Below are 13,574 nucleotides of genomic sequence, written 5' to 3' on the forward strand. Positions count from 1 at the left end.
TTATCATTTCGTGGTACTTTCTGTTTTATACTAAAATCTTCGTCGTTGGAACAAGGTTTATTAGCACATCCATTCATACCCACTTCTCACAAACGACTTTAAGATGGTTTTGTATGATAGTTAAGCATAGCGAGTTGTGTAATAGTTTGTTACATATGAAAACTTAACATCTAAACAACAACTCAGTGAAGATAAACCATTTTTTTCTTAAGAGGAGAAGAAATCATTTTTTGTATGAATTTAAAAGTTTGCAAATTACTCCCTCTGTTCCTAAATATAAGTCTTTTTAAATATTTTAATATGAACTACATACGGATATATATATATAGATGTATTTTAGTGTAGTTTCACTCATTTTCATCCGCATGTGGTCTCTATTGAAATCTCTTAAAAGACTTATATTTATGAACGGAGGGAGTATAAGATAGGTGGAATACATTACCCAACAAAATTAACCCCCAATAAAACACACATCATACCGGAAATTTTAATAAAAATTCTGAAAGCATACTGTTGTTTAAAGATGAGATTGGCAGAAACATATTTACTCTCACTGATCCATATTACTGATGTATCTAGCACTGAAATGGATCGGATGAAGTACTAACAAATAGTAGTTTTGAACCGCTTGACCCCAAAAAATGCTCAACTAACATCTTCAATGAGCGTGCAGGTGTTTTGGTGGTGATTTCTAATGCGATATTTTCCTTTGGCATGGATACACCACACAATTCTCACATATCATGAGGCAACCCTCATATAGTGGTTTCACACAACATTCACACATATCGCCGGCAACCACACCAGTCGCCAAACTCATTTGGCGGACTCAAACAACACACACACACTAACAAGAAGTCTCATCCGGTGCTATCATGTAATCTCTTCCGACGGTATCACACAAGGCTCATACAACATACAACTCATGCACGTTTACATTCATACAAGAGTGCATTAATAGTAAGATTGACCCTGAGCACATGGAAATTATGGCATGGTGACAGTATTGTGGATTCGTGCACTTTACGCTCATACAAGAGTGCACGGTCAATACAAATAGAACATCCGAAAGGCATGTGGTGAAAGGGAATTTACCTCCCGAAGTGCATTGGTTTGATGACGACGTAATTTGCGGACTGATCGAGTTCTTGAGGTACTAGGGCATACTCAAATGACACAACCCCTCGTGCTCGCCGTTTCTATACCCCTCACGGTTTTTTGGTATAGAAAGTTGCACTACCGTTTCATTCGAAGTCATCCCATCGCCTGCTGCCATTTGCGTGAAGAGTGGCACACCAACATGGCAGTGGATGGGAGAAACTGACTATCACGCGCTCTCCATATGACATATGGGGTCCACTTGTTAGCAAAGTAAGCAGACATAAAAAAAACATTAGCATCCCTGTTTGCACTGTTTTTGCCCAGAATTTTCAAGGAGGTGCTATGTTTGCGGACAATACATCCACAGGCATATCCGTTAGGATGCTCTCTTCTGGCACCCCCGGCTTGCCGCTCTCCCTTCATAAGTATTTTTAGAGGTTTCAATACAAGCTAGATAGGGACGTATATAGACATATTTTAGAGTGTAGATTCACTTTATTTTCTCCGTCTCTTTTTGGAATCTCTAAAAAGAATTACATTTAGCAACGGGAGGGGTAGTTTTAAATCCATTTGCATTCAGCTGCAAGCTCACTGGTTCACGCCCTCCTGGGGGCAAAGGAAACTTGGGTTCGTTCGGTTCATGCAACTTGGTCAGAAATTTAAAACATTTTTCAAAAACGAGAGACAGAAGTAGTAGAGATGAAACTAGAAAGCCCCCCGAGGCGAGGCGGCAGGCGCACATGAAGCGCGTGCGAGATAAAACAAGTGGCGGGAGACGGGGCAAAGCCGCGGTCGACAAGAGACACGGCGACAGGGAGAGAAAAGAAAAGAAAAGGTCGCAACTCTCCCACCGAATACGCATCCGTCGCCATCACCCACCCATACCCCCCGGCCTCAATCTTCACGTGTTCTTCGTGCCCCGCACCACCACCACGTCTCCTTCACTCGCCTAATCTATTCACAAAAACAAACCAAGCGGCCATGGAGGATGCGACTCTGCCTGCTTCTCCCTCCCTTCCCCTCCCCTCAACACCGCCCACCCCCCTATATAACCGCCCTCCCCGCCATAGACTACCTCACATCCCGCCCCCCACAGCCATCCGTCCACAGAGTCACCACAGCCGCACCGCAGCTCCATCTTCACCACCGTCATCGTCAACGAGAAGCAGCGGCGAGCAGCAGCGCCCGGCCAAGAGACGAGACGAGACGAGACGAGAGAACAAGTGTTGCCATGGCCGCGATGGAGAGCAAGAGCCGGAGGTTCGCGCTGGCGTGCGGCGTCCTCAGCCAGTACGTCAAGGCGGAGCAGAAGATGTCCTCCTCCGCCGTCGTCGCCCCGCCCCCGCGCGCCCCGCCGGCCACCACGCTCAGCCTCATGCCCGGCGCCGACGTCGGCCAGGACCACGCCGCGGCGGCCGCTGAGGAGGCGGGCCCGGCCACGCCGCTCACCATCTTCTACGGCGGCAGGGTGGTCGTCTTCGAGGACTTCCCCGCGGACAAGGCGGCCGAGGTCATGCGCATGGCCACCACCGCCGGCGTCGAGCGCGCGGCCGCCACGCCCGCCCCGGCCCCGGCGCTCGCGGACCTGCCCATCATGCGCAAGGCCTCCCTGCAGAGGTTCTTCGAGAAGCGCAAGGACCGCCTCGGCGCGCGCGCGCCCTACGCCCGCCCCGCCGCGCCGGTAGCCAACAAGGGCTCGGAGGACAAGTCGGCGTCGTCCTCCTCGTGGCTCGGGCTGGCCAGCGCCGACGGCGCCTTCGCGCTCTGATCCGGACGGACGGACGGACGGGGCAAGACGGCTTGCTCGCTCGCCTCAAGACATCGCTTGTAGAGCACTTTCAATTTTAATGTATTCTTTGGGTAAAAATTCGAATAGCGAAAGAAAGAAAGAAAGAAACAAGATTGAGTTCATAGCAAGCCCTCTTTGTTCGTTCGTTTGATTTGATCGACAAATTCTTTTGATTTCTGCGCGGATCATCAGCCATGGTTCGCACAGAAACCCAGTTCAGTTCATGAACCGAACAATAACTTGAAATAAAGACGAGTGCTACCAGCTTCAAACAACGCTTCCTCCATGTCTGGCATCACGACCACGACTAGCACAGCTACGATTACCATCTTGAGTACGTATGCCATGATCCCATGAACCGAAATGTCAAGGGAAGAAACCCATCTCCAGTTCGGCAAGCACGAGTTCATGGCGGAGGGGAGGGGAAGGGTGGGTGAGAAACGGTCAGAAAAGGGGGAGCGCAACTTGTCAAAAGGGGGACGGGGGTTGCGGTGGGAGACTTGGACGTGCGTACGCGTCATTGCCCTTTGTTTTTGTCTTAGAATAACGAAGAAATGGCGCACGTTCATGGCGTTCCGGGTGAACAACCATTGCTCTGCCCGGCCGTCCGTTGGCCCTTCGCTCTCGGCCCTCGCGCACACGCGGCGACGGCGACGGCGGCGAAGACGACGACGACCCTCGGAAGCCCCGTGGCTCCCTCTCCTCCTCCGACGTGGAGGTGGCGGCGCCACCTGTTGGCCGCCGGCCTCGTGAAAGCGTGTGCTGATCCGACCCGAACGTGACAGCGGAGGAGCGAGTGTGGACGGGGCGCGCGGCATCCATGGATGCTCGCCGGAACGGAGTGGTTTACTTTGCGCTCTGCACCCGGGGGCTGGAGGTGCTTTCCTCGTCGGCGCACGGCGCGCGCGCGTGGCCGGCCGATTCGGTCGGTGATGCGCTCTGTCTGCCCCCCGGCCGGCGCAACGTGCTCGGCACGGCGCGTGGGATGGGAACGGGAAGGAAGGAACCGGTTGCTTGCTTGTGCTTGAAAAGCTTCCCTTTTTCGCCTTTCCGGACGGCGAATCCGCCACGTTTTTAGTTCGTTCGCGCCACGCCGGATCTGATCGAGGGGACTTTGCTGTCCTGGGCGACTAATCTTTTAGTACTTTTTAATAGGGAATCTAGTGGTGTTGGTGGTGGCGAGCTGGGGCTGTTTGCCCGCTTTGCTCCCCCCTGGGCTGAGATCGTGTTTAGACTTTATAGACGGACAAACAAAAGCTAGTACTAATAGCACCGCCAGGAAAAGGGTCGGAGTAGGCCGGCCATGATCGTGCTAGCAGCAGCTTGAAACGTCAAACCAGTTAGCTAGGCATGCTGGCCTTTCAAAGCACGTTGCCCTGCGCTCATGATGGACAGATCTCGGCGCAAATCTTCGAGGCAGCAAAGCACTCCGGCACGCAATGTTTGTGCGCGACAGGCGACACAACAAGTCAAAGACCGAGCGACGCCGCCGGCCTAGCTAGCGAGATAGCCTAAACGAGTACGTACATAATAGTATAAGAGGATTCTCCCCTTGAAAAGAAAAGAAAAGAAAAGAAAAGAAAAGGTCTCGGAGACAACGTGTGCGCCTTCTGCTCAGGATGCACCATGCCTTGGTGAAACTTCTCTGTCCCGGAGAGCATGCAGCAGGGGTGGGAGAAGAAAGATGGCACACCTGCACCAACCAAACTGCCCAGTTGAGCTGCAGGCAAAGAGACTGTAGGAGGAGCATGTGCGAGGTGCGGTGTGCTTTCCCTTTCGTCCAAGAATCCAACACCCCGTCACGAGAAGCAAACTCCATCGACTAGCACATGTTTTCTTTCAGTTGACACATGTTTCAATCCCCCTCCACCGCTCATGGATTTTTAAAACCCTAGCAATTTGCGCCGCGATTCCCCCACCCCCGCAACCGCTCACACGAGAGGGAAGTTTCAGCATATGGCCTCTTCCTCCCGTGCGCATCCCGATCAATGGCGCGGTCATCCGTACTGCCGACGTTTCCGCCCCTGTCAATGTCATAGCTGCATATCCATGGAGAAGAGTATCAATTAATGGACGTTGTGGCGTTTCACACCGGTCTTGCCACCCCCAACGCGACAAATCTCACCTTCACGGAGCATGCTCATTCCAGGGTATATAACCCCCATCACCCTTCTTCGTCGGCGCCACCACATCCACCCTCTTCCTCCATCACAGTTACCGCAAACTCACCCACCATCGCCCCTTCGTTGGCCTTCACCCTCTCTCCCCCCATTACAATGTCGGTGTGACCGTACCCTCACCATGAACCTTTCTTTGACAAGACCGAAATGGACCGCCCCGAGAGAGAGTTCTCCGAGAGGCTGTGTGGGAGTTCTCGAGTGGGTCGAGGACCATGCACGTCTTAAGGTTGAATCCGCCATTGCCCGTGCCAGCCTCGTCGCCGCCCTCGAGTACTTTGACCACATTTCAATTGCCCCCGTCGCAGAAATGGTCACCGTATTCATGCCTAAATTAGAACGTGCTACGCAACAACAAAATATACGCACATGATCATCTGAAGACCATTATGGGCTTACAGGCCAAGATCATCTCACAATCCACACAATGGAAGTAGACGAAGGAGAGTTGTTGTAGAGCGCCGTTTTTCGCAACTAGGTTATACCTCTCACCCACGAGAATTCTTCGGAAAAATCCGTCGATCTACAATCGAAGTAGGCGACTCCTCTGAGGTATCCACGTGTACCGATCTATAGCATCACATTTTTATCAGTGAACCAGAACATAGTGCATAGGTACTCTTCACTCCTCAATAGCTTCGTGCACCTGATTTTCTCTCTCACGTGTCCGCCTCTTCTTATGCAATGTTTTTATGGCGTCAGTTAGCATCACATTTCCATCAAATATAGGGGTTTTGTTATTGATGCTTAAAATCTCTTAATTCTTCGGAATCCTAGCAAAAATAAGCCCAAAAGCGATAAAATACAGAATTTCTATTACTACAACGCAAAAGCAAAAGATAAAAAAGTGATGCAAAATGCACTCATCAATATGGCCAACCTTCAGTCGCCCATGAGGTTGTAAATAATGCACAATAAGAGGGTTAAATGTAAGAGTATCTACAATCACCCATCATATCTAACACAAATCTTGGGTGGATATGGGGAGGCCTGGTACGCCCGCGCGCGTTTGCCACGTCGGACCCGACCCTCGCTGGCCTACCCCGACCCCATATATATTCGTCCTCATCCGCTCTCTGAGTCAAACCCTAGCCACTTTGCTCCACTCCACTCCACTACTCTCCGGCCCAATGCTCCCTTCTGACGATTTTCGAACTTCTCTGGCATGTGAGACAGTGGATCCGACTCCGACCAGTATGGACCCATAGACTGCGGCGTATGGGCCCGACCTATTATGGATTCGATCCGACGGGAATCCATTGTATCGGTGGAATGGATGCTCGAAGCCACCGGAGTAGGAAGCTCAAGGTTCGTCTGTCGTCCATCTCCGATGCGGTGGAGTATGAGAGCTACATAGACCTGTGTGCCCACCGTAAGAAGCAGATTGCGCGGGAGGTCGAGGCCCGCCTTGCTGCCGACATGCTGACCGACGGATGTGGCGGCGCATGCTGCCTTGGAGGAGGAGTTCGTCTGTGCCCGCATCGTACAGAAGCAGCAGAGGAAGAACCACACGCCCTCGTCCGAGAGCAAAGTCGGAGGGTCCGTGCCATGGCCGGACTGCCCTCCAAAGATAAGGAGGACAGTGACGGGTCGGACAACTCCAGCAATGAGGAAATCCAGCTTGATCCATTTTGCTTCTTCAAGCGCAAAGACGACAAGGGGAAGGACAGTCGTGGATGATCTTTGTCCATAGCTAGCATATAGGTAGAACATGTCAATTTTTGATAGTCCAATGACATGTATAGTAGCCGGACACTTTGAATTTGAGTTTTGTTAAATGAGGTATCCGATTATGGAACTTTTTTAAAGCGTGACCGCTCATTGTCCGCGGAAGATTGAGGGGCTGGATTTGGTATGCTCTAAAGCAGCCGGCCATGGGTGACCCCGGGGTATATCCACCAATCCACGATCATCTTCCTGCATCCGTCGGGGCAGTACCGGAGATGGAGAGTGGCGATGATTGCATGTTGTCAACCATGCCTTTGAAGCTCTCCCTCCGGCACACTTCTAATGGCTACTCGCCACCGGAGGGTTGGACGGGGGCAAGGCAACCGGTGCTGGTGCCACTTGTCGGTGAGGAGCGTGAGGAGGAGCTAGTAAACTAGGGTTGTTTGCCCACTTTGATCCCCCTGAGATCATGTTAAAAGTTTTGACAAAAGCTACTAGCATGAGCAGGAAGTGTCAAAACACTTCCTCCGTTTTAAATTAGGGTGCGTATTAGCTTCGATCAAAGCTAAGCTTTGTAACTTCGACAAAGTTTACAAACAAAAATATTAAAATATACAATAACAAATCAACATCACTTGGTTCATTATTGAATGTGTTTTCACATTATATATAAATTTATTATGGTAAACGTTTATCTTGTTTTTTATAAACTTTGTCAAAGCTTACGAAGCTTTGTCAAAACTTTGTCTGTGCGCGACGCAGCAGCCGGCCGAAACGATGGTTGTCGACGCGACAAGATTCTCCCCCTCCCACAGTTTCCTCCTTCCCAAAGGCATCTGAGAGAGACGAGGCAGGCAGGGGAGCAAAGCCCGTTCGTTGGCGGAAGCGTGTTCCGAAGTCCCACTTTGTTTCCGCGCAGCTCGGTGCCGCCCGGTGCCGTCTCCTTTAGACCAAGCCCGAGTTGACCGGGGGACAAAGCAAAGACTTGTTAGAACCCGAGCCGGGCTCTTCGAGGTGCACTGCTTTACCTTTCGTCCAAGAATCCAACACCCGGCCTACGGAAGCAACTCCACCCGAGCACGTGTTTTGAGCCCACGCCTTATGCAGTTATGCACGTGTGTTTTCAGTCGAGTGGCATGCGGTTTTGGTTTATTTGGGGCCCGTTTGGTCCCGAATTCTGTTTAGCGCTTAAAGCGCCGGTTTTAGGTCATTTGGCAAACTTCATGGGCCGCCAAAAGTAGTTCTTTTTAACCGTTTCAGGTTCTGCAGTGATTTTCTTGGAATTTTTACTTTCGTTTTTTCTCTCGGGGATTACTTTCGTTTTTTATGCGCGGTTTTCTCTCAGTTTTTTATGTTCCCTTTATTTTTTAAAATGCACGAGCTTTTTTCAAATTTGAATACTTTTTCCAAATTCATGTTTTTCTAAAAAAATATTAACTTTTTTTCAAATTCATGATTTTTTTTTTCGAATATGCAAACTTGTTTCTGAATCTGTGAACTTTTTTATTTGAAAAATTGTGACATTTTTTCACAACACATGAAATTTTCTTCAAACCCATGAACTCTCTGTCAAATTTGCGAATTTTGTTCTACCAAATTGATAAACTTTTTCCACGTCCATGTTTATTTTTCAATATTCATGTTCTTTTTCAAGCTCGATGAACTTTTTTCAAAATTATTTTTCTAAAAAAATTAGCATTTTTTCCCTGAATTGATGACCCTTTTTCAAACCAATGATTTTTCTCTTCAAAATCCTCAGGATAATCATCAAGAGTCTTAGTAGTGGAGAGATGAGCTAGAGGTCTCACTTTCAGGCCGCCTTCTTTAATGCAATTTTCAGCAATGCAATCTCCCAATGGAGGAGTGAAAGCAAACATGATCGGATACTTTTCTCGGATTTTGATGTAACCGAACCATTTCTTAGAACAATATCTAGTGATCCACTGCAGTTTAGAGTTTCGTTGAATAGTTTTTTCTCCTCTAGGAGGTGTGTGATAAACACCGGGATCAGACATTTCAGGAGTGGTATCTTTTTCTCGGCTATGACCACCTTTTTCTTGGTTGATCTTCGGAAGCCATTTCCAGATCTTCAGTAGCAGCAACTTCTTCAAACTAAGCAGCCTCGGATGGAATTGCTTTCTCAACGTTTTCTATTGGCTTCTTCTTCAAAGCCTTTGAAGCCTTGCAAGTGCCTCTCATCCTATTTTGACCTTTGCCTTTGTCAGGTGTGATTTGTGGCAAGGGTTCTTGAGACTTTGTATCACTTCCAGCGCGATCACCTGAACCAAACACCATGAGCTTGTATGAAGAGAATTAAGATACAAGGAAAAATAGACAAGGTCATGATTGTGCAAGGTCATTATCGAAAGGAAAACATTTTCTAGAGAATTGATCAGGACTTCGAGAACAATCAGAGGCGAGGATTATCATTGAAAGATTTCATGCTTGTAAGTTCCGAGAGAAATCTACTGAAATGAGATTTATCCAAACTTTGCCGGAGACGAAACACAAAGTCTAGATCTTGACGGATACGCGTGAGGAGATACTCCTAAAGATCTACCAGAGCAGTAAGAATACTGAAAAAAAGGGAGAGCCCGATTATAGATAATGTCCGGGCACACCATCCGGGTACGCGCATGTGCAAAGGTCGAGCAGACATGCCAACGTGCCTTTTGTTCAGGCTGCACGATGGCTTGGTGAACCTCCTCTTCTCCTTTGTTCCAGAGTACGAGTAGGAGGAGTAGTACCAACCTGACAACAAAACTATTCAGTTCAATTGCAATTAAAGGAGCATGTGCGAGCAGGGCTCTTCGAGGTGCACAACTTTACCTTTCGTCCAAGAATCCAACACTCCAGCTTCGGAAGCAACTCCACCAGAGTATCTCTAAAAAAACTCCACTGGAGTATGTGTTTTCATCGACGCCTTATGGAGTGTTTGAAAGCCTGCATGCTCTACCATGAAATTTTGTTTTATTTGGGGCCTGTTTGGTCCCGAGTCCTATTTAGCGCTTAAGGCGGCGGTTTAAGGTCATTTGACATACCACCGCACACCCCCTCCACTTCACTAGTTGCTATATGGGCCGGCCCAAGTAGTTTTTTTTCCACCAGTTAGATTCTGCAGTGATTTTCTGGGCGTTTTAAATTCGTTTTTTCATGCACGGTTTCCCCTCAGTTTTCCCTTTTTGCTTTCTTTAAATGCACGAGCAATTTCCAATTTGAAAACTTTTTACAAATTCATGTTTTTAAAACGTGAACACTTCTTTGAATTTATGATTTTTTTGGAATCCGTGAACTTTTTTCTTCTAAAATCCAGGATCTTTTTTCATATTCATGATTTTTTTCAAAATCGATGAACTTTTTCACATCAATGATTCTTTTTAAAAAAATTTATGAACTTTTTTTGAAATACATGAAATTTCTTCAAATCCGCAAACTTTCTTTCGAATTAGCGATTTTTTTTCAAAACCAAACTTTTTCCCCATCCATGTTTTTTTTTCAAAATCCATGAACTTTTTTCAAATTCGTGATTTTGTCAAGCTCGATGAACTATTCCCAAATCGGCAAACCTCTTTTGAAAATTGATGATATTTTTAAGTCGATGATTTTTTCCAGAATCGATGGACTATTTTCAAATAAATGAACCTTTTTTTTTCAAAATCCTCAGGAGTCTTAGTAGTGGAGGGATGAGAACTAGGAGGAGCTGGAGGTCTCACTTTCAGGTCGCCTTCTTTAATGCAATTTTTAGCAATGCAATATCCCATGAAGGAATGAAAGCAAACATGACCACATACTTTTCTTGGATTTTGATGTAATTGAACCATTTATTGGCCCAATAACTAGTGATCCTCTACAGTCTATTGTTTCGCCGAACAGTTGTTTCTCCTCCAGGAGGTGTGCGATAACCACTAGGATCATACATTGCGGCCGTGGTATAGTTTTCTTGGCTACAACCACCTTTTCGTGGTTGGTCTTCGGAAGCCATTTCCAGATCTTTAGTAGCAACAACTTCTTCAGACTGAGCAGTCTATGAAGGAATTGCTTTCTCAATGTTTTCCGTCGGTTTCTTTTTCGAAGCCTTAGATGACTTGCAAGTGCCTCTCATCTTCTTCTGACATTTTCCTTTGTCACGTGTGATTTGTGGCAAGGGTTCTTGAGACTCTGATCACTGCCAACGTGATCACCTGAACTAGACGCCATGAGCTCCTATGAAGAGAACTAAGATACAAGGGAAATATACACGGTCATGATTACGTAAAGACATTTTGAAGAGAAAACATTTTCTGAGAGAATTGACTGGGACTTCGAGAACCATCCCAGATGGGAATTATCATCGAAATATTTCAGGCTAGTAAGTTCCGAGATAAAACCACTAAAATGAGATTTATCTAAACTTCTCGGGGACAAAACGCAATGTCTAGATCTTACGGATACGCGCGAGGAAAATCTACAAACCATGCTCACTAAAATATATAGGCTCCTAAAGATCTACCAGAGCAGTAAAGATACTGAAAAAAAGGAGAGCCCGATTAGCGAGAATGTCCGGGCACACCTTCCGGGCACACACATATCCAAAGGTCAAGAGACATGTCAAATCACTCCATATGGATAGACGGCATCGTCCAAAGGAAGTGGTATGATAATATGTAAAATGATGTAAATTTCTGGGTAAAGTGGTATGGTAGTTCATGGAGGCAGGACAGATTTCATCTCCGTCTCATTGGTATTGATGACTTCACAGAGTTTGTCTTGAATGTTCATGAAGACATTCCAAAGCATCCGGTCCGGCGAGACCATTGGATTTTGCTGTTGCCCCAGCCGTCGTTCTGATTTCGGACTATGATGTTGGATATATGGACTGTTGCTTTATCTGTAAAGTGGGGCAAAAGCCTATTTTGAGACCATTGGATTAAAGTATCTAGCACACCCAAACACAATTGCCCACCAACAAACCAGTACGTATTCTCCGCTATGTTGAGCAGGAGAATGTCAAAGATGATGTCCAGCCTTTCATGCCACATGATGATGCACTGGAGGAGACTTTAGGGTACTCCAATAATTGTATTAGATGTATCTTGTAAGAAGAAACCAAGTTTTTACTCTCTTTTGTTGTGGTCTTCGTCGGTTTCCCTTATGTAACCGTGCCATGTATGGTTTTTGGGTCCGGTTTCCCCTATTAACTGGACCAATTCTCTTCTTCTTAATGCAATGCGGAAGCTCCCCGCCCTCTGACGAGGTTCCGTCAAAAATAACCCCAAACGGCCTCTTTCCACAAGCTATCTAGGCCTAAAAGATTGAGATGGACTACTGTAGAAAGTTTTGGTGCCAAGTGGCAATGATTTCCAGTCGTCAGATCGTAATCCAAACTATCTGGCGGTAACATCCTAGCCGTCTAGTGGTGCGAGAATTTTGGAAGAAGACGTGAATGGTGACCATACGTTCTATAGGGACGTTATAGGAGGGGACGATGCACATGTCGGAGAAGACGACGGCGAACACGTCGTGAACATCTGATTTGTACACGCCGTCGATTAAATGCTTTTGTTCATATGACTTGTTAAAATTATGTACACCATTGCTTTGAAATGGTGTGATAAAACGTTTGATTTTGGAGGCAATCAAATTGTTTTAATGAAGAAAAAGTAAAAATGTGGAGGCTGATATATGTTGACTCTGAGTTTGCACATCGCCTGGCCAGCCGCTCCATATGTAACATGACGATTGCAAATTTGGCGACTCTACTAGAGTTGGTATAAGTGGATAAAGCGCAACTATAATATGGTGATTTACTTTAATTGCATGTATATATTTGATATGTTTATTGGTTTCACGAGAAACTGAACATGGTTCTTGACTTTCCCGAATGTTTATATCCTCACTTTTGTGGTAGTTAGTTTGTGACTGGTTTGCCCTCATATTAACAAAAAAAAAAATGGAATAGGCAACGCAAATATATCTCCATCCTCTTAGATCCTTTACATACCACCTTTTGATCTTGTATCGCGTTACCTCAAAGTAAGTAGAAACAAACATAACCAAAATAAAGGTGACAAGATACAAAAAACATACATTTCATAATCTTGAGCAAAATTCGGATACAAACGGAACAAGACAGATGCATAGGCAGTGGATGAATGGAGAGCAAACACATCCGCACCGTATGTATACGCACCTCATAGGCGTCGATAATTATGTATTATCCACGCATGAGGGCGAATACATGCAAATATAATGAAACGGAAACAAGGGAAAACTCGAATCGACTAATGTGACACACCGACGGAAGGATCACTCTTCCGGGGCGTAGGTTTCGCCGATCTTGAAATCGGTGGAGAAGACCTCGTCGAAGACGTTCCTCATGCCGTTCTCGGACATGAAGCGGAAGTTGAAGGGGCCGACGAGGTCCTTGGTGGACGAGACCTCCCAGAAGCCACCCTTCTTGGTCAAGGGCTGCCACTCCTCCGAGCCGTGCTGCCGGAGCTCCACCTCGGCGAGGCTGTCGCCTGGTCTGGCGTAGTCGATCTTCAGCACCAGCTTCTTGGCGCCGGACCCCTTCTCCACCGTGAAGGCCACCTTCACGGCGCACATCGCGCCGGCGAGCAGCGCCGCCAGCACCGCCGCCGCGAGCAGCCTTGAGGACGAAGAGGAGGCCATCTGGACTGATAGAGAGATTTGACTGCGGTGTGTGGGTGCTTCGAGCTGTGTGGATTCTGATGGATCATGTGCGCGGTATTTATGGGCGGAAGAGAGCGTCCGACGGGCGGTGCTCCGGGCAACACAATCGGAGGAAACGGCGCTGGCCGTGACCGCCGCGCCAATTCAATCGGAGGAAACGGCGCTGG

The 13,574-nt window shown here is 47.3% G+C and overlaps 2 protein-coding genes across 2 annotated transcripts; one reads left to right on the forward strand and one right to left on the reverse strand.

Moving 5' to 3' along the window:
- Positions 1-2,157: 2,157 nt before the first annotated feature.
- Positions 2,158-3,012, forward strand: LOC125552847 (protein TIFY 11b-like). Its single transcript, XM_048716541.2, has one exon. It carries the CDS (start codon positions 2,333-2,335, stop codon positions 2,867-2,869), a length of 537 nt encoding a protein of 178 aa, XP_048572498.2. The 5' UTR covers positions 2,158-2,332; the 3' UTR covers positions 2,870-3,012.
- A 9,855-nt stretch (positions 3,013-12,867) lies between these two features.
- On the reverse strand, positions 12,868-13,569 carry LOC125554226 (pollen allergen Dac g 3-like). The gene has a single exon (XM_048717809.2). The coding sequence runs from the start codon at positions 13,384-13,386 to the stop codon at positions 13,021-13,023; it is 366 nt and encodes a 121-aa protein (XP_048573766.1). The 5' UTR covers positions 13,387-13,569; the 3' UTR covers positions 12,868-13,020.
- Between the last annotated feature and the right edge of the window lie 5 nt (positions 13,570-13,574).

This window comes from Triticum urartu, chromosome 4A, assembly GCF_056163025.1.
Source record: "Triticum urartu cultivar PI428250 chromosome 4A, HENAU_Tu73, whole genome shotgun sequence".
Taxonomy (NCBI): Eukaryota; Viridiplantae; Streptophyta; class Magnoliopsida; order Poales; family Poaceae; genus Triticum; species Triticum urartu.

Bases quoted from the DNA above. Each gene is read 5' to 3' on its own strand.
- LOC125552847 (XM_048716541.2), top strand. From the start codon at position 2,333: ATGGCCGCGATGGAGAGCAAGAGCCGGAGGTTCGCGCTGGCGTGCGGC.
- LOC125554226 (XM_048717809.2), bottom strand. From the start codon at position 13,386: ATGGCCTCCTCTTCGTCCTCAAGGCTGCTCGCGGCGGCGGTGCTGGCG.